The following is a 14,087-nucleotide window of genomic DNA, read 5'->3' as shown; positions in this document are numbered from 1 at the left end:
AGATGTATATTATAAACCCTAGATGAACCACTAAAAACAAAAACAAGGGGAGTAGCTAAAATAGAAGCGTGAGAAAATACTGAATCAAAAAGGAGAGCGAAAAAAGAGGGAAAGTGGAAAAAAGAACAGATGGGACAAACAGGGAACAAATAGCCAGGTGGTAGCCTTAAACACAATTACAGTGATAATGCCATTAAAAGTCAATGCTCCCCACCCCAGGTGGAGCCTAATTCCCCCTCTCCCTTGACTGGGGGCTGTGCATAGTGGAATATGATGACTTCTTTCCAAAGAACAGATCATGACAGGGTAGGAAAAAGGAAGGTAACTTTACAGCGGAGAAACTTGGCAAAGACCAATGCTTGGACCAATGCTCAAGGTTAACATCACCAGTGATAAGTCATGCTGATAGCATGTAATCAACATATAATGTGATGAGAAGGATACTTCACATCTGTGTTATCCTTCCCCGAACTCATAAATCCAGGCTAACCATGAAAAAAATAGCAGACAAACCCAAATCGAAAGAAAATTCTGTAAAATACTGACCAATACTACTTAAAACTGTCAAAGTCATGAAAAAGAAAACTGATAAAAACTAAGAAAATTTAACAGATCAGAGAAGACTATGGAGACAAGATGACTAAACATAATGTTTTCTGGATGAGATCCTGGAACACAAAAAAGACGAGTCTGAGTGAAAAAATCAGTTAAGTCTTAATAAAGTCTGGAATTTAATTAATCATATCATACCAATGATGGTGTCTCAGATGTGACAAATGTATTCTGGTAACGTAAGATGCTAACCACAGGGGAAACTGGCTGTGACGTATTCTGGGAACCCGATTTATTTGGAACTTTTCTGTAAATCTAAAACTATTCTAAAATTAAAAGTTTATTTAAAAATTAATTTAGGCATTGAATAAATTATTGTTTTCAGAGTACAGAAGTAAAGGAAAAGATAAGATCATTAACAGAAGCTGATGATTTAATGTTAATAAAGTCCAAAGAATAAAAAACTCAATTTCTACTTTTTCTCTCATCTTCCATTTCAAGAATTTAGCTTGCAAAAGTAGAAAGAACCAAAAATTTTCTACAGTGAGTGTTACTTTTTCACTTTTAAAAAAATGGAAAGTTTAAGAAAAAAGTACATTCCTAAGGAGGAAGTAGAACCCCAGGATAAATAAATTCTAAGAATGTGTCTAACTGCTCTAAATGAATTTATATTTTCTGGAAAAATAATGCCCAGGTTAGGGAAATTTTGCAAATGAGATCAATGTACAACAGAGGATATTTTCTGAGAAATCCTGGGGAATGCCATAGCCAAAAGACTAAAAACAGGCAAATGTTCCAATTTTCAAAAAAGAAAACAAGAAGAGCTTGATGTCTATTTAGTACAACGTTTTAGTCATCAGGAGACATCAGGGTACATACATTCAACCTACTATATATTACTCATAGCATACATATTTGACTTCCTTTTTTTGACTGCAGAAGATTTGGCAGACAGAAGATTTGGCAAAGTACATAACAAGCTGTCTCACAGAAATCCTTAACACAAGCTGGAGAAATATTCCAGACAATAAAAATGGAGAAAGATTTTAAATGTGTACTACTAGGCTTTTTCTTCACTTCTGTCCTGTTTAATATTTTAATAATTGATTTAGATGAAGATGTAGATACAATATCCATCAAATAGGCTGGTCCTAGATGTCATAAAACAATAACAAATAACAGAATCTGGATTCAAAAATATACTAAAAAGTTGTACTGTTAAGTTGAGCTTAGCAAGATGAAATGTAAAAGGGAAAATAGGCTTACATTTGGGCCCAAATAAATACAGAATGGCTTACTGGTGGAAAAAAAACAAAATTAACTTTGCAATATTTAATGAGAGTCAGCTCAGAATAAATCAATTACATACAAAGACTGTGGTGTAACTGCTAAAACATAGTAATAACTAATGAGAGAGGCTGTAATACTTCTTTCTGTATTCTAGTGATCTTACAATGCTCAGAGGGGTACAGACAAACTGAAACCTGCTAAGAAGAGTAATCAGGGTCAAATGTAAAACAGAGAAATTTATGGGCGGGGGGGCAGCAGGTCTGGCCTGAAGAAAAAAGGTTCAAGGGTTACAAGATAGTTATTTTCAAATATCTGAGGTGCTCTCATATGCAAGGAGTACTAGATTTATTCTAAATGGAACTAAGACTAACAAATAAAATTTAAGGAATACAAATTTAATTTCGATAAAATAGTGAGGGTAACTCAAAGACAGAATAAGCTGCCTTTTAGAGTTGACTTTCTCTCCTTGGATGCCAGATGACAAATTGGTAGGAATGTGGTAAAGGGGAATGAATAAAGCATCAGATGGCTGGTTAGACTAGGTGACCTTTAAGTATCGTCCAACTCTATAATTTTAAGATGCTAGACTTTCTCTTTGGCTCTGGTCCAACTGGTTTTCTCACTGTTTCTGGAACAAGTCTTATTTATAAATGTTTTTTCCTATATGCATACTTACTTTCAGGCCATTCTCTCACTCAGACAAAGGCCAAGGATCTGTCTTTCTAAATCTTATCCATTCATCACAAACAAACCCAAATACTGTCCTTACTAGAGACTTCTATGCCTACCCTAAACTGGTATTTCTCTTCACTGAATTATGAAATACTTTTAGTGCCACCTGTTTGACGATTAATTACATACCACCCGCAGATACCTCTTCTTCTGTCTTAAACTGTTATTTAACTTTTTATTAATAATTTCTCTCCTCAATTAAATTAAAAGCTCCTTAAAGGGGCATAAAATAGCCACTCAACAATAGTCTTTGGTTTTCAAAATTGGAAATATTTTTACTAGAACAGTTGTTTTATAAAGAGGCATGTTTTTATAGGTAAATAGAAAATTCACTATTCAAGTCTGGATATTAACTAATATACATGACTTCTAGTTCAGATATAGAACCAGAATGATATACTGCCATCCACTGACAACGTATTCTAACTATAACATTTTTTTTAAGTAGTGAATTCAGCTCAGAAAAGTTCAAATTTTCTAACATAAACAGACTTTGGTAAAGCTGCCTTAAAACCTTTTTTGGAAAAAAAACCCAAAAAACTAATGTATTACAGAATTGTACTATGTAACTTCACTAATAATTGTCACCCCAATAAACTTTAATCAAAAAAAAAGAAATTATGATATTTTATAAAAAGAAAAATTTGTTTAAATGTAAAATGTATTATGTGTGTGTGAGATATGTAGACTGTAATTTTGATTCATGAATCTCAACACAAATTAAAAAAAATAAATTTGTCATATAGAGCCCAGGACACATGTTCACTCCCTAAACACCAACTAACAAAGATCCTAGACAAATAAAAGAGAATTCTTTATCATCTTAACTATATTAACAAAGATTAGTGAGTACTTACCGAAGATTCTGGATCTGACAATTCATCCAATAATTTCCTTGCATCTACCACAGCTTGATAGAGTCTCAGATTTTTGCCATCAGAAGCAACAAAGCAAGCACTTGCAGAATTGCAATATGTGCCTGAGAAAGTAAACATCTGGCATTAAAATGTAGCTTATTTTTATTATTGGCTGAAGTATGAGAAACAAATATTCACTTTTCTTTTTAGGCATAACCATGGTCAAGAATCAGAATTAAACAGACATAACTGGATACAAAATTATTAGCAAAAAATTTAAGAGAAAATATGTGAGGGAAAAGATAAAAACAAACTTCTAAAAATTCTAAACATAAGTACGGTGCCTACGTTCTGAACACTTATTTAAAATCCTCCTAATAATGACAAGCATAAACCATTTTGTGGACAAAAAATAACAGTTTAAAGCTTTTACTAAGTTCACAATTAAAATGAACACTTACCAAGACAATAGCTGGGAATGAGAGTTGGAAGCCAAGCTACATTAGAGAAGGCAGAAGTATGTAAAGAGTTAATTCGAGCCAATTCTGATACTCCTCCAGTGTATGACAAAGGTCCTATTGGGTCTACACGCCATAGAATAAGTTCACTGTAGATTGCATTTGGGTCATGAAACGTACGTGTGGCAGCATTTCTAAGAGGTTGTTTCAAGGAACCTTTTGTATGTTTTACAGGATCCGTTAATCTATTTAATTTATTGTCTGAGTCCCACTGACAATCTGATTCAGGAGTCAACAAAGCATTATGATGAGATGATGTCAGTAACAGTGGTAAAACTGAATGACATGCCAGGTCATTGAGGTGAAATCGATGACCACAATATCTAAATTTGTGAGATACGGTTAGAACAGTAGTAAAGGCAGACTTATCTGCAAAAGTGACTGCCCACTGATTTAAAGACCCATCTATATGTTTAGAGACCATCATTACTGTGGGAGATAGAATGTTCGTATTTGTACTGTGTGATCTATAGTGTGGCTGTGATCTGTGGGGCCTGCCTGCAGCCATCATCTCTTGGTGGAACGGAGCGGGGGGAGAATCCTTCGTAGCATTTATGCAGGCATACATCATGATGTTTTTACTAAGAGAGCTTGCATCACCAGAAGGAAATGCAACAGGAATCCGGGAAGAAAAAGAAACCTGAAAAACACAATTGTATGATTCAGTATAAGTAGTCTGCCTCCTCCCAAAGTCTTCCAAAAATACTTCTATTGTCAAAATGCCAAATCTCAGCTTCCTAGCAAAAAGTATCATTTTCAACCTTTTATGGTCTAATCCTTTTCCTGATTTATGTAACATCGCATCGCTATTCATAGCCTAAGAGAAGACTGAAGAAAAAAAAGTTTGCAGTGTCTCGCCTGTACATATAAGTGACCACAACCACAAATGTAAAGTTCAGAAAGATAACAGATAAAGGCAGCTAGATTTAGTTAATAAACTGGGGCGGGGGGCGGGGGAGCTCATTCTAAATCATATCGTGCAGTAAGCTTTTCAGCTTTATTCAAAATATTGCAAAAAAAAATTCAACACACCTATTCAAATATTTAGTATCACATTTCAGAGCCAAATTCATTTTACTATAAATTAACCAGGTTTGTAAAATTTGTGGTTACTGATCCCCTTTGGTAGCAAGGATAAATATTTTATCAGTTGCTTATCAAAATCTTTGAGTAATTCTGAAAACCTGCTAAACCTGCATAGCATCTATTTCCTTTTATATGTGTGTGTATGTATACATACATGTAATACAGGATGTAATAATTGCTTTATCAATAAAATATACCTGGACTTGTCTAAATATTCCAGGATTATATTCATCCAAATACTTTATGTGCCACACTAGAAAGGTACCATCTACAGGGTGTATAGTAAAAAGCATGTCAGGATTCTTATTCCATTCAGTTAGCAGCATTTCAATCTTCCGATCAAGCAGGATGGTAGGCAGTGGCATTGATATACTAGGTCGTGAATAGGTTCTAGGACTTCCCTCTCGTTCTCCATCTTCATGTTCTGATGATCCTGTACCTGCCTCAGATTCTCTGTCCAGGGATAACTCTGAATCAGAAAATAAATTTATCAATACATACTAATAATACTATAAAAATTCACTGACATACTAGACTGTAAATAAACAGCATACCATCTTTATAAACTATATATCCCTTTTACAATTTATGGTCAGGTAAAAAAAAACAAAAGAAGGAAACTTTTCTGGTCTTAACTCAAATTTCTTACTTTTAGATAAAATCAAAATTTCATTCACACTATCATTATTATTACCATTAGCAAAACCTGCTCCCCCCAAAAGTATATGGCTTCCAAAGTAATGCAGTACTCAAACCAATATGTTATAACAAAGCATATAGATGATAGATGGTTCATAGTAAATAGTCAGTATTTGCAGAATGAATGGAAAAGTTCAAAGGAAAGAGATCAAGGATTACAAACTAAAAGTGACACCACAAAAACTTGTGTCCTTGAAAAACAAAAATCTGAACACAGGATACCAACCATGGTCTAGTTTCATATGTAAACCCCTCTCCTTTTCCTCCTGTGAGTGCTCCTCATCTTCTCCATCTGCATCGTCGATTTCATGATCTACCTGCTTTTCAGAAAGTTTTCGTAATTGCTGCATAAATATTTCAGTAGATGATGTAAAATGAAATTCCTTGTTGTTTAACCAGTGAACTACAAAGCCCCCATTTCCATCATCAATGTTAAATACAGTGCCAACCAAGACATTGGGAATATCTGTGAAAACAAAAAAGATAAGATTTCAAGACAAATTTTTTAATTCCTTTGAAAATATTACAAATGCTTATAAAGACCAGTACTTACACAGAAAAAGTGCTAACAACAAGTCAAAGTAACTCTAATAGGATTTGTGAAACCTTTAATTGAATTTAATGATAAATGTAAATATTAAGAACTAATGGTGCAGACTTAATATGGAATTAAATTACTAATTTAAAAACCAACTACACCAAATGTATGAACTTTTATTGAACCCTGATTTGGGAATGGGGGAACAGAAAGATAAAAAGCTACTATAAAAGACATTTTTGAGACAACTGGAAAAATTTAAATATGAACTGAATATTAGAGACTATGAAATTCTAATTTTATTAGGTTTAATAATGATATTGTGTGATTATGTGAAAGAATTTCCTTACCCTTAGGAGATACTTGCTAAAATATTTAAGGGTGATGTGCTATGATATGCGTAACTTCGAAAAGATTAAGAAAAATTTTTATACACCATGCCCACATATATATATATATATATATATATATATATATATATATATATATATACATACATACATACGTATGTGTGTATTCAGAGAGAATAAAGCAACTGTGGCAAAGTGATAGCAATTGTTGAATCAAAATGGAGGAACTATGTGTTCTCTGTACTATTCTTCCAACTTTTCTGAACATTTGAAACATTCCTCAAAACTTGGGAGAAAATAATGACAAGAAAGAACACAGGAAGGCAGCAGGCAAACTTCTAACTACCGCAGGTTTTCTCCATTTGTGTTAACTGAAATTCATGATATAGATTAATTAGTTTGTGTAAAACAGTATAACTCAAAAAATTAATTTCCTTAATCCCAATTTATATTATAAATAATCTATTCAACAGAAAGAAAAAATAAAACTTTGTCCTCTGTAAAAATCTGTGAAAATCTAAAGATAAAATACACAGAATATTCTAGTAATGTTCTATTAATAAATATCAGTGTTAAATAAAGCTCCAAGTTGTTCTTTCTTTCCAATTCCTGGATGGCAGTCCTGGTTTTCCAATAAAAATGAAACATCACATGAAAGAGGATTTATAAATTAACCCCATTAAACAGTACATCACATATGTACCTATGTAGTATTCTTGCTAAAAATGTTTAACCTAAGTCTTATCATGAACAAATATTCAGCCTGCAAGCATTCTAAGAGATAACTGAGAGATCATTGTTTTGCCACTGAGAGACTATTTTGGACAATTGAAAGACAGAGGGACTGTTCTAGATTAAAGGAATTTAAAGAGAAGTGACAATCACATGCATAAAAAAAGAGTCTATACTTTAATATGAACTATATATTAGAATGGTATTGTTTTATCTATGCTCCTTGCATGTGATAACAGTATTGGGATTAGGGAGGAAACTCCTCTCTATATTAGAGGACACATTTTGAAATACTTACGTAATGTAGTAAAATATTTTGGGGATGAAGGATAATGTTGGTGACAACTTTACTTTCAAATGGCTAAGCCAAAAATAAAGGAGGAGAGAATAACAACATACATATGGGCAGAAGAAGAAGAATAAAAGTGTACATGATAAGATGTTAACTGGTGAGTCTACCCAAAGGGTATAAAGGTATTTCCTGTACTATACTTTCAGCTTTACTGTAGGTACAAAATGTTTTCCCCCAAAAAAAGGTGAAGAAGAAAAGTCCTACAATACAAAAGTATTTGCATTTGCATCAATTTGGTCAACCTAAATGTTGTATTTACATATAGCATGTATAACACAAATCCATGATGCTAAATATTTTTTCAAAATGATGAATGCCGTCCTTAGACTCAAACTATATGACAGAACACCCCTCCACAGGGAACGATCCTATGATCCTACTCCAGTTTGACAGAATAGTGTATACAGTTAATAGTGAAGCTTTTTATTATGTGTTGAATTTACTACATACTATCACTAATTGCATATTGTTTAAAGTTAGATCTTCATCACAGTCAATAACTCAAGATAAGGTTCTTCCAAAAAGTTAAAAATTTGTAAAACTCTAAAACCACCAACATTTTGAAAACAAGTTAATATTATAAAGACAATCTTAGAATACAATTTAGATTTTAGATCAGAAAGGATAATATAGGCAAAATAACATTTAATCAGCTAGCACAGCACTGTCCAATAGAAATATAATGCAAACCACAAATGCAAGGTACACAGTTAATTTTCATTTTAGTAGCCACATTATAAAAGGTAAAAAGAAACAGGTAAAGTTAATTTTAATATTTTAATTGATCCAAGATACGTAAAATATTATCATTTCAACATGTAATCAATATTAAATAAAATTACTGAGCAATCTTACAATCTTCTGTTGTACTAAGTCTTAGAAATTTGGTGTGTATTTTTTAGCATATCTCAATTTGGACTAGCCACATTTCAAGGACTCAAATAGTCACATGCGGTTAGCGGCTACCATATTGCACAGCACATATTTAGAGCCACTGCCACAATGGGGGGAGGCATCCTAAAGATCATCCTTTTGGAATTTTATTTACTGAATATCACCTTTTCATAAACAAGCAATTAAAAATAAAATCCTCTGCACTCTGAAGCAATAGACTTCCCTTTCAATAAAACATGACTATATATAACTATAGTTCTACCTACAATGTAATATGAAATTTATAGGCCTTCTGTTTTTCATACAAAAAGAAAACAATGCCTTAAATAGAAGCTTTTAAATATAATTTTGCCAACACTGAACTTGCCTAAAAATACTTCTCAACCACATGAGGAAAGAAAAAAAGAAAATATCAAAGTCAGAAGAAAAAATGTCTTTCCCTAAGAGTAGGACAAGAAAATCTATGGGAGTAGGAAACAAGATATGCTGAAATATAATAAAAACCATGCAAAAATATAGTTAGCTAAAGATATAAAGAACAGTTGAGAAGAATAACAGTGAAAATATAAAAGGGAGGGAAATCACACTAATTAACCAGGCTGCCATCACTTGTGTCCCCGGGTTCAACTAAAGCTCAATTTACTCGGAACCCTTGCTATATTCTAGACAAAGGTGTTCAAAAATACTTATTTGAAGTTATTTCCTGAGAATCATATAGTCTATATTTAAGAAAAGGTACCTTATATTCCTACTCCAATCAAGAAGTATTTTAAAGAAAACATGGAACATTAACATAAAATAAAGAATAGGTTATAAAAGTAGTCCCACTTTTCTATTTATTTACTTTATTTCAGTGTATTCATAGAGAGAAAAATGTACTATCCTTTACCTGTGGCAGGATTGATGCTTGCTGCAATGTGAAAGTGGCACAGTGCATTTGCATGGTGGGAAATGTGCCTTTGAACTTCATGCGTTGCCATCTGGTCAGGCATTAATTCGGTGTGAGTTACAAGAACAGAAGACCTCCTTTGTCCTTTTCTTAAATTTTTCAAATGGTGTATTGTCTAAAATAAAAAAGTACTTGCTAAATCCAACTCTTGAAAGTGTAACAGGTCTCAATCGAAGAACTTTTGACTTTAAGGATTTTATGATTCTTCTCTCTGCAAAACCTGATCATTTTAAATGAAAGTCTCTTAACTACACTAGAACAATTCTGAATATATCCTCCATCGTTCTTGAATATCTTATAGTTCAAGGTGGGGTAGTTGCTCAAAAATACTTGTTCATATTATCTACAGAAACCCCTATTAAGATTAGGAATTCAAAGTCTAGTTCTTTCAGAATATCCCAGTACTGAGATGAAACTAACTAGTCATAACAGAAGAAAAAAAAATTCCAGAATTTACCTATCAGGAAGAATATTTCTCTCCAAAATTCTCACTTAGAACTAAATAGTCAGCCAAATATTCAAATATATGATCTCTATTATAAAGAAGAAAAGAGGGTACAAACATACAGAATAACAAGGGGAATCTACTTAGATAAGAGTGGCCAGGAAAGACCTCATAAAAGTGTTGACCAATGGGATTTGTTTAAATTGAGATATATCTGTATAATAAAAATTCTCTACTGGCACACTCGATCACCTGAACTATTCTGACACAGGGCCCTATCACTCAGCATGATTTTTTCTCCACACCATAACCCTGCCTCATACTACTCCTTTATTCTGTCACTTAACTCACCCCCTAACACCATGCTTTATAATAACTTCACATTCTTTTCCTTTGTTCCTCACCTCCAATCAAATAAAAATGTAGCATCCTCTCAATTCTTCCTCCATTAAAGTAACACATCTGGTCCTTCCTTTTAATTTCCACTGTCCTTTATCCTTTTCCATAAGGAAAACGATCAGTTCTACGGTATGTCCACTATCTCTGGTCTCCCTGCTATGGAGATGCTTGTTTCTTTGATAATAGTGGGTATTAAAGATGGGTATTAAAGACCTCCCACTCCAAACTGCTTATCAAACTATTTTCACTCGATCTTTGACATTTATCATTAGTTTTAATTAAACTGGCATGACTTGTATAATACTGGCTATTCTCTCCTAGGAACAAAATGTATAATTTAAGCATATGTAGAATTATATAGGCATTGCAATTAGGAGTTTCATAGGAAAGGATATCAGAAAACAAAACAGCTCATAAGTCAGACAATTAGACTTTTTTATTAGAAACAATTTTAACATTACTAATTAATATTAAAGTATAGCAAAAATTTCTTAAATCACTGGTTATATATGCTTACTTATATTTTTGCTTTTATTTTATATAGCAGTTAGTAATTCAATTTAACAAACTCTTGAAAGCAATATATTAGGTACCACAGAAGATACAAAGACATACAAAAGGCCTTATTTTCCAAAAGTTCTATGTAATTTAAAGATAAAATATGAGGTGTGATCACAAAATACGGTGAATGCTTAAATAAAAAAAAATTATTACAATAAAAGACACACTGCCATTAATCCCCCTCAAAATAACCCCCCTCGCTTCGAACACACTTATCCCACCATTCTTGCCACTTTCTGAAGCAGTTCTGGAAGTCCTCTTTTGTGTCTTTGGTTGCACTGTTGTGGCTACCTTAATGTCCTGACTCAATTCAAAACATTTTCTTTTCATGGTCATTTTGACTTTGGGGAAAAGCCAGAAGTCACACGGTGACTGTAATACACCAGATCCTGTAAATAAGGTGGATGAGGACACACCGTAATGTTTTTATTTGACAGAAGTTGCCATACCAGAGGCGGTGTGTGACACGGAGCATTGTCATGAGGGAGGATGAAATAAAGACTCTCACAAAAGAGGACTTCCAGAACTGCTTCAGAAAGTGGCAAGAACGATGGGTAAGTGTGTTCGAAGTGAGGGGGAGTATTTTGAGGGGGATTAATGGCAATGTCTTTTACTGTAATAAATTTTTTTAATTTAAACATTCACTGTATGTTTTGATCACACCACATATGTTACATAAGTATATATAAATGATTGTAACTATGTAGTAAATTAAGTGTTGTCCCACAACATTTCAATCAGTATCAAACAAAGTAAAACTTTAACTGTTTTGACTTCTGCTTTTAATTTCATTAATGCTTTAAATGTTGAGGGGAAAAAATGTATAAACAGTACCCAATCACAGCTAGTTTCAGAGCAGGCCTACTTTATATAAAACGTTTCAGGACCACATCCTTAGCAAAATCCAAACATTTTTTTGCTTGTTGAAAAAGCAAAGCCATTTTGTCTATGCAACCATTAAACTATTAATGTACATGTACAAGGTAAAAGTATTTACTTTGTAAATACATGTACAAGGTACTTCTAAACATGAAGTATAAGAAGCAAGTTATAAAAAATTAAAATATAACCTCAATCTTGTAAATACAATACGCATATATTCTTTGTGTAATAAAAACAGTCACATGAAAAATTAAGAAAATTAGTAATTTAGGTGTACTAGAATTTTTATAATGTATTTATCTCATTTTAGTCCCTAATCATAATGGATACAATAGATTATAGTATATTATAAATAATCTAATTTCTTAGAAAACACTTTTATTTCATATGTATTGCACTTAAAAACTGGAAAATTATTTCATTTTCAAAATATTAAACGATGGAAATTGTAAAACAATTACATAAGTTCACCTGCATCTAGTATCTTAACAGCTTTATTCTTAAGGATCAAAATAGTCATTTTTAATTTGAACAAAAGTAAATTTTAATCCTCATGAAATAAAAGCAAAATGTTTTTCATTACAACTAATTTCAAGGAAATGTAAAACAACCTTTACATGTTTTACTAATCAAAACTGCTTACTCCTATAGATTTTCACATTTGACACACAAAATGAAAGAATTAAAAGTATCTCATTTACCTAGACTACTTGGCTGAGATTATTACTACCCATATTTGGCTTCTAAGTGACATAAAATGAGTCATCTAACAAGCATAAAATAAGTGAGAATTTTTTTGCTATTAATGTTATCATTACATGTAACATGCACACTCTCTGTATCTGTTTATGAATTCCTACAAGACACATACATCTTCAAAATTCGATTACCATCTTAAACAATACAGTACCTCCAAAGCATGTTGTATTCTGTCTTTGTGTCTTCCAGCGTAAGTAAGGTTGCTGGCAATGCTGGAAGTGGTCGTCTCACAAATTTGCTCACCCAAAAGACAGTCTTCTGGTAATAAGGTTTCTGCCCAGAGCCGGCAGACACCATCGTGGCATGAAGTTAATAACACATTACACACAGAACCTCTAATGACAAAGAGAAATAGTTACTGTGAATATCAACACCATCAATTAAAGGCTGTTAGTATCTGGTTCTTCACATATAAAGATGACATTAGTGCAAAACTACCAATATGATCTATGTGTCCTTATTTTTCCAATAATGGTAATGGATTCCCACTGACTATTTCATACTCCCATCAAACCCCATTTATTACCTGCTCATATTTGCAAGGTGGGAGTTTGGATATAGGGCTGCAATCGGTGACCAGAAAACAGGAGCAACCTAACTGTCCCTGACACTCACTTTAACTCCTTAAATCATGCCTTGAACAGCTAAGCTAAATGACAGTATAGTGTGCTTCCAATTGCTTTAGAAATAACTTTGTATGGAAAAAGAGTGGTCAGTCAAAGAGCTTGAAATCATACACAGTATTGCTGTGAACATGATAAAAATTAGGATGTGATCTTGACAAAGGAAACAGAAATTAATGCCCGATTACACCCGTACTGCTTGAAAACTAGGCTCTGGAGGAATATTTGTATCACCTAAACAAAACAAACTGAACAGCAAAAGAACACCTAATCATTGCAAATTATAGAATGACCCTAATAAAAGACGATTAAAAGTAATTAAACTATTAATATATAACTTGTGGCAGTAGTTGCATCATTTTGCATCATCCCTCTTATAACCTAAATGGTTACAAATAGGTAAACAAATGAACATCTTCATAATAAAACTATAAGAATAATTTCAAACTATAAGTCAATTTCCATTAAGTTAAAATAAGCAAAACTGTCACTGCATCAAGCAGCTGAACTAACTGCTTATTATGAAAAAACAAAAAAATCATTCTCTCTTAAAAAATGCTTCCATAGAATCTGAGTCCAAGGCAAGGTGCTTTGCAAATTTTTCAACAGATGCCAGTAACTTAAGAACACACCTCTGACTCAGATTCTAAGAATGTCTCAATTCCCCACGTTGTCATCTACTGAGCACCCTTATAATGGGCGCTGCATGTCCCATCAGTTGTAAACACTTCTCAAACATATTCAGCAGATTTAAAAATCCTCCCTCAAGAATGAGTACAGATTTCTGAGCAAGCTCTTTTAGAATTGAATATGTAACGCAGGAATCATTTGTATGAGCTGTTTTGTCATTGACTTAAACTTCTAAATAC

General features: G+C 32.9%; 1 protein-coding gene across 10 annotated transcripts in view; it reads right to left on the bottom strand.

Moving 5' to 3' along the window:
* The window catches only part of DMXL2 (Dmx like 2), a 124,748-nt gene that overhangs the window by 61,507 nt on the left and 49,154 nt on the right, over nucleotides 1-14,087 (bottom strand). For all 10 annotated transcript variants that reach the window (XM_033107092.1, XM_033107093.1, XM_033107094.1 and 7 more), the window contains exons 8-13: nucleotides 12,747-12,930; nucleotides 9,490-9,664; nucleotides 5,961-6,200; nucleotides 5,233-5,504; nucleotides 3,893-4,589; nucleotides 3,432-3,553 (exon numbers count right to left, since the gene is read on the bottom strand). In XM_033107092.1, the coding sequence (XP_032962983.1) occupies nucleotides 3,432-3,553; nucleotides 3,893-4,589; nucleotides 5,233-5,504; nucleotides 5,961-6,200; nucleotides 9,490-9,664; nucleotides 12,747-12,930 (1,690 nt within the window). The remainder of the gene's footprint in view (nucleotides 1-3,431; nucleotides 3,554-3,892; nucleotides 4,590-5,232; nucleotides 5,505-5,960; nucleotides 6,201-9,489; nucleotides 9,665-12,746; nucleotides 12,931-14,087) is intronic.

The sequence above is a fragment of the Rhinolophus ferrumequinum genome, chromosome 6 (assembly GCF_004115265.2).
Source record: "Rhinolophus ferrumequinum isolate MPI-CBG mRhiFer1 chromosome 6, mRhiFer1_v1.p, whole genome shotgun sequence".
In the NCBI taxonomy this organism is placed as follows: domain Eukaryota; kingdom Metazoa; phylum Chordata; class Mammalia; order Chiroptera; family Rhinolophidae; genus Rhinolophus; species Rhinolophus ferrumequinum.
Note: the sequence above shows the minus strand (reverse complement) of the source record. Positions and strands in the feature narration are given on the sequence as shown.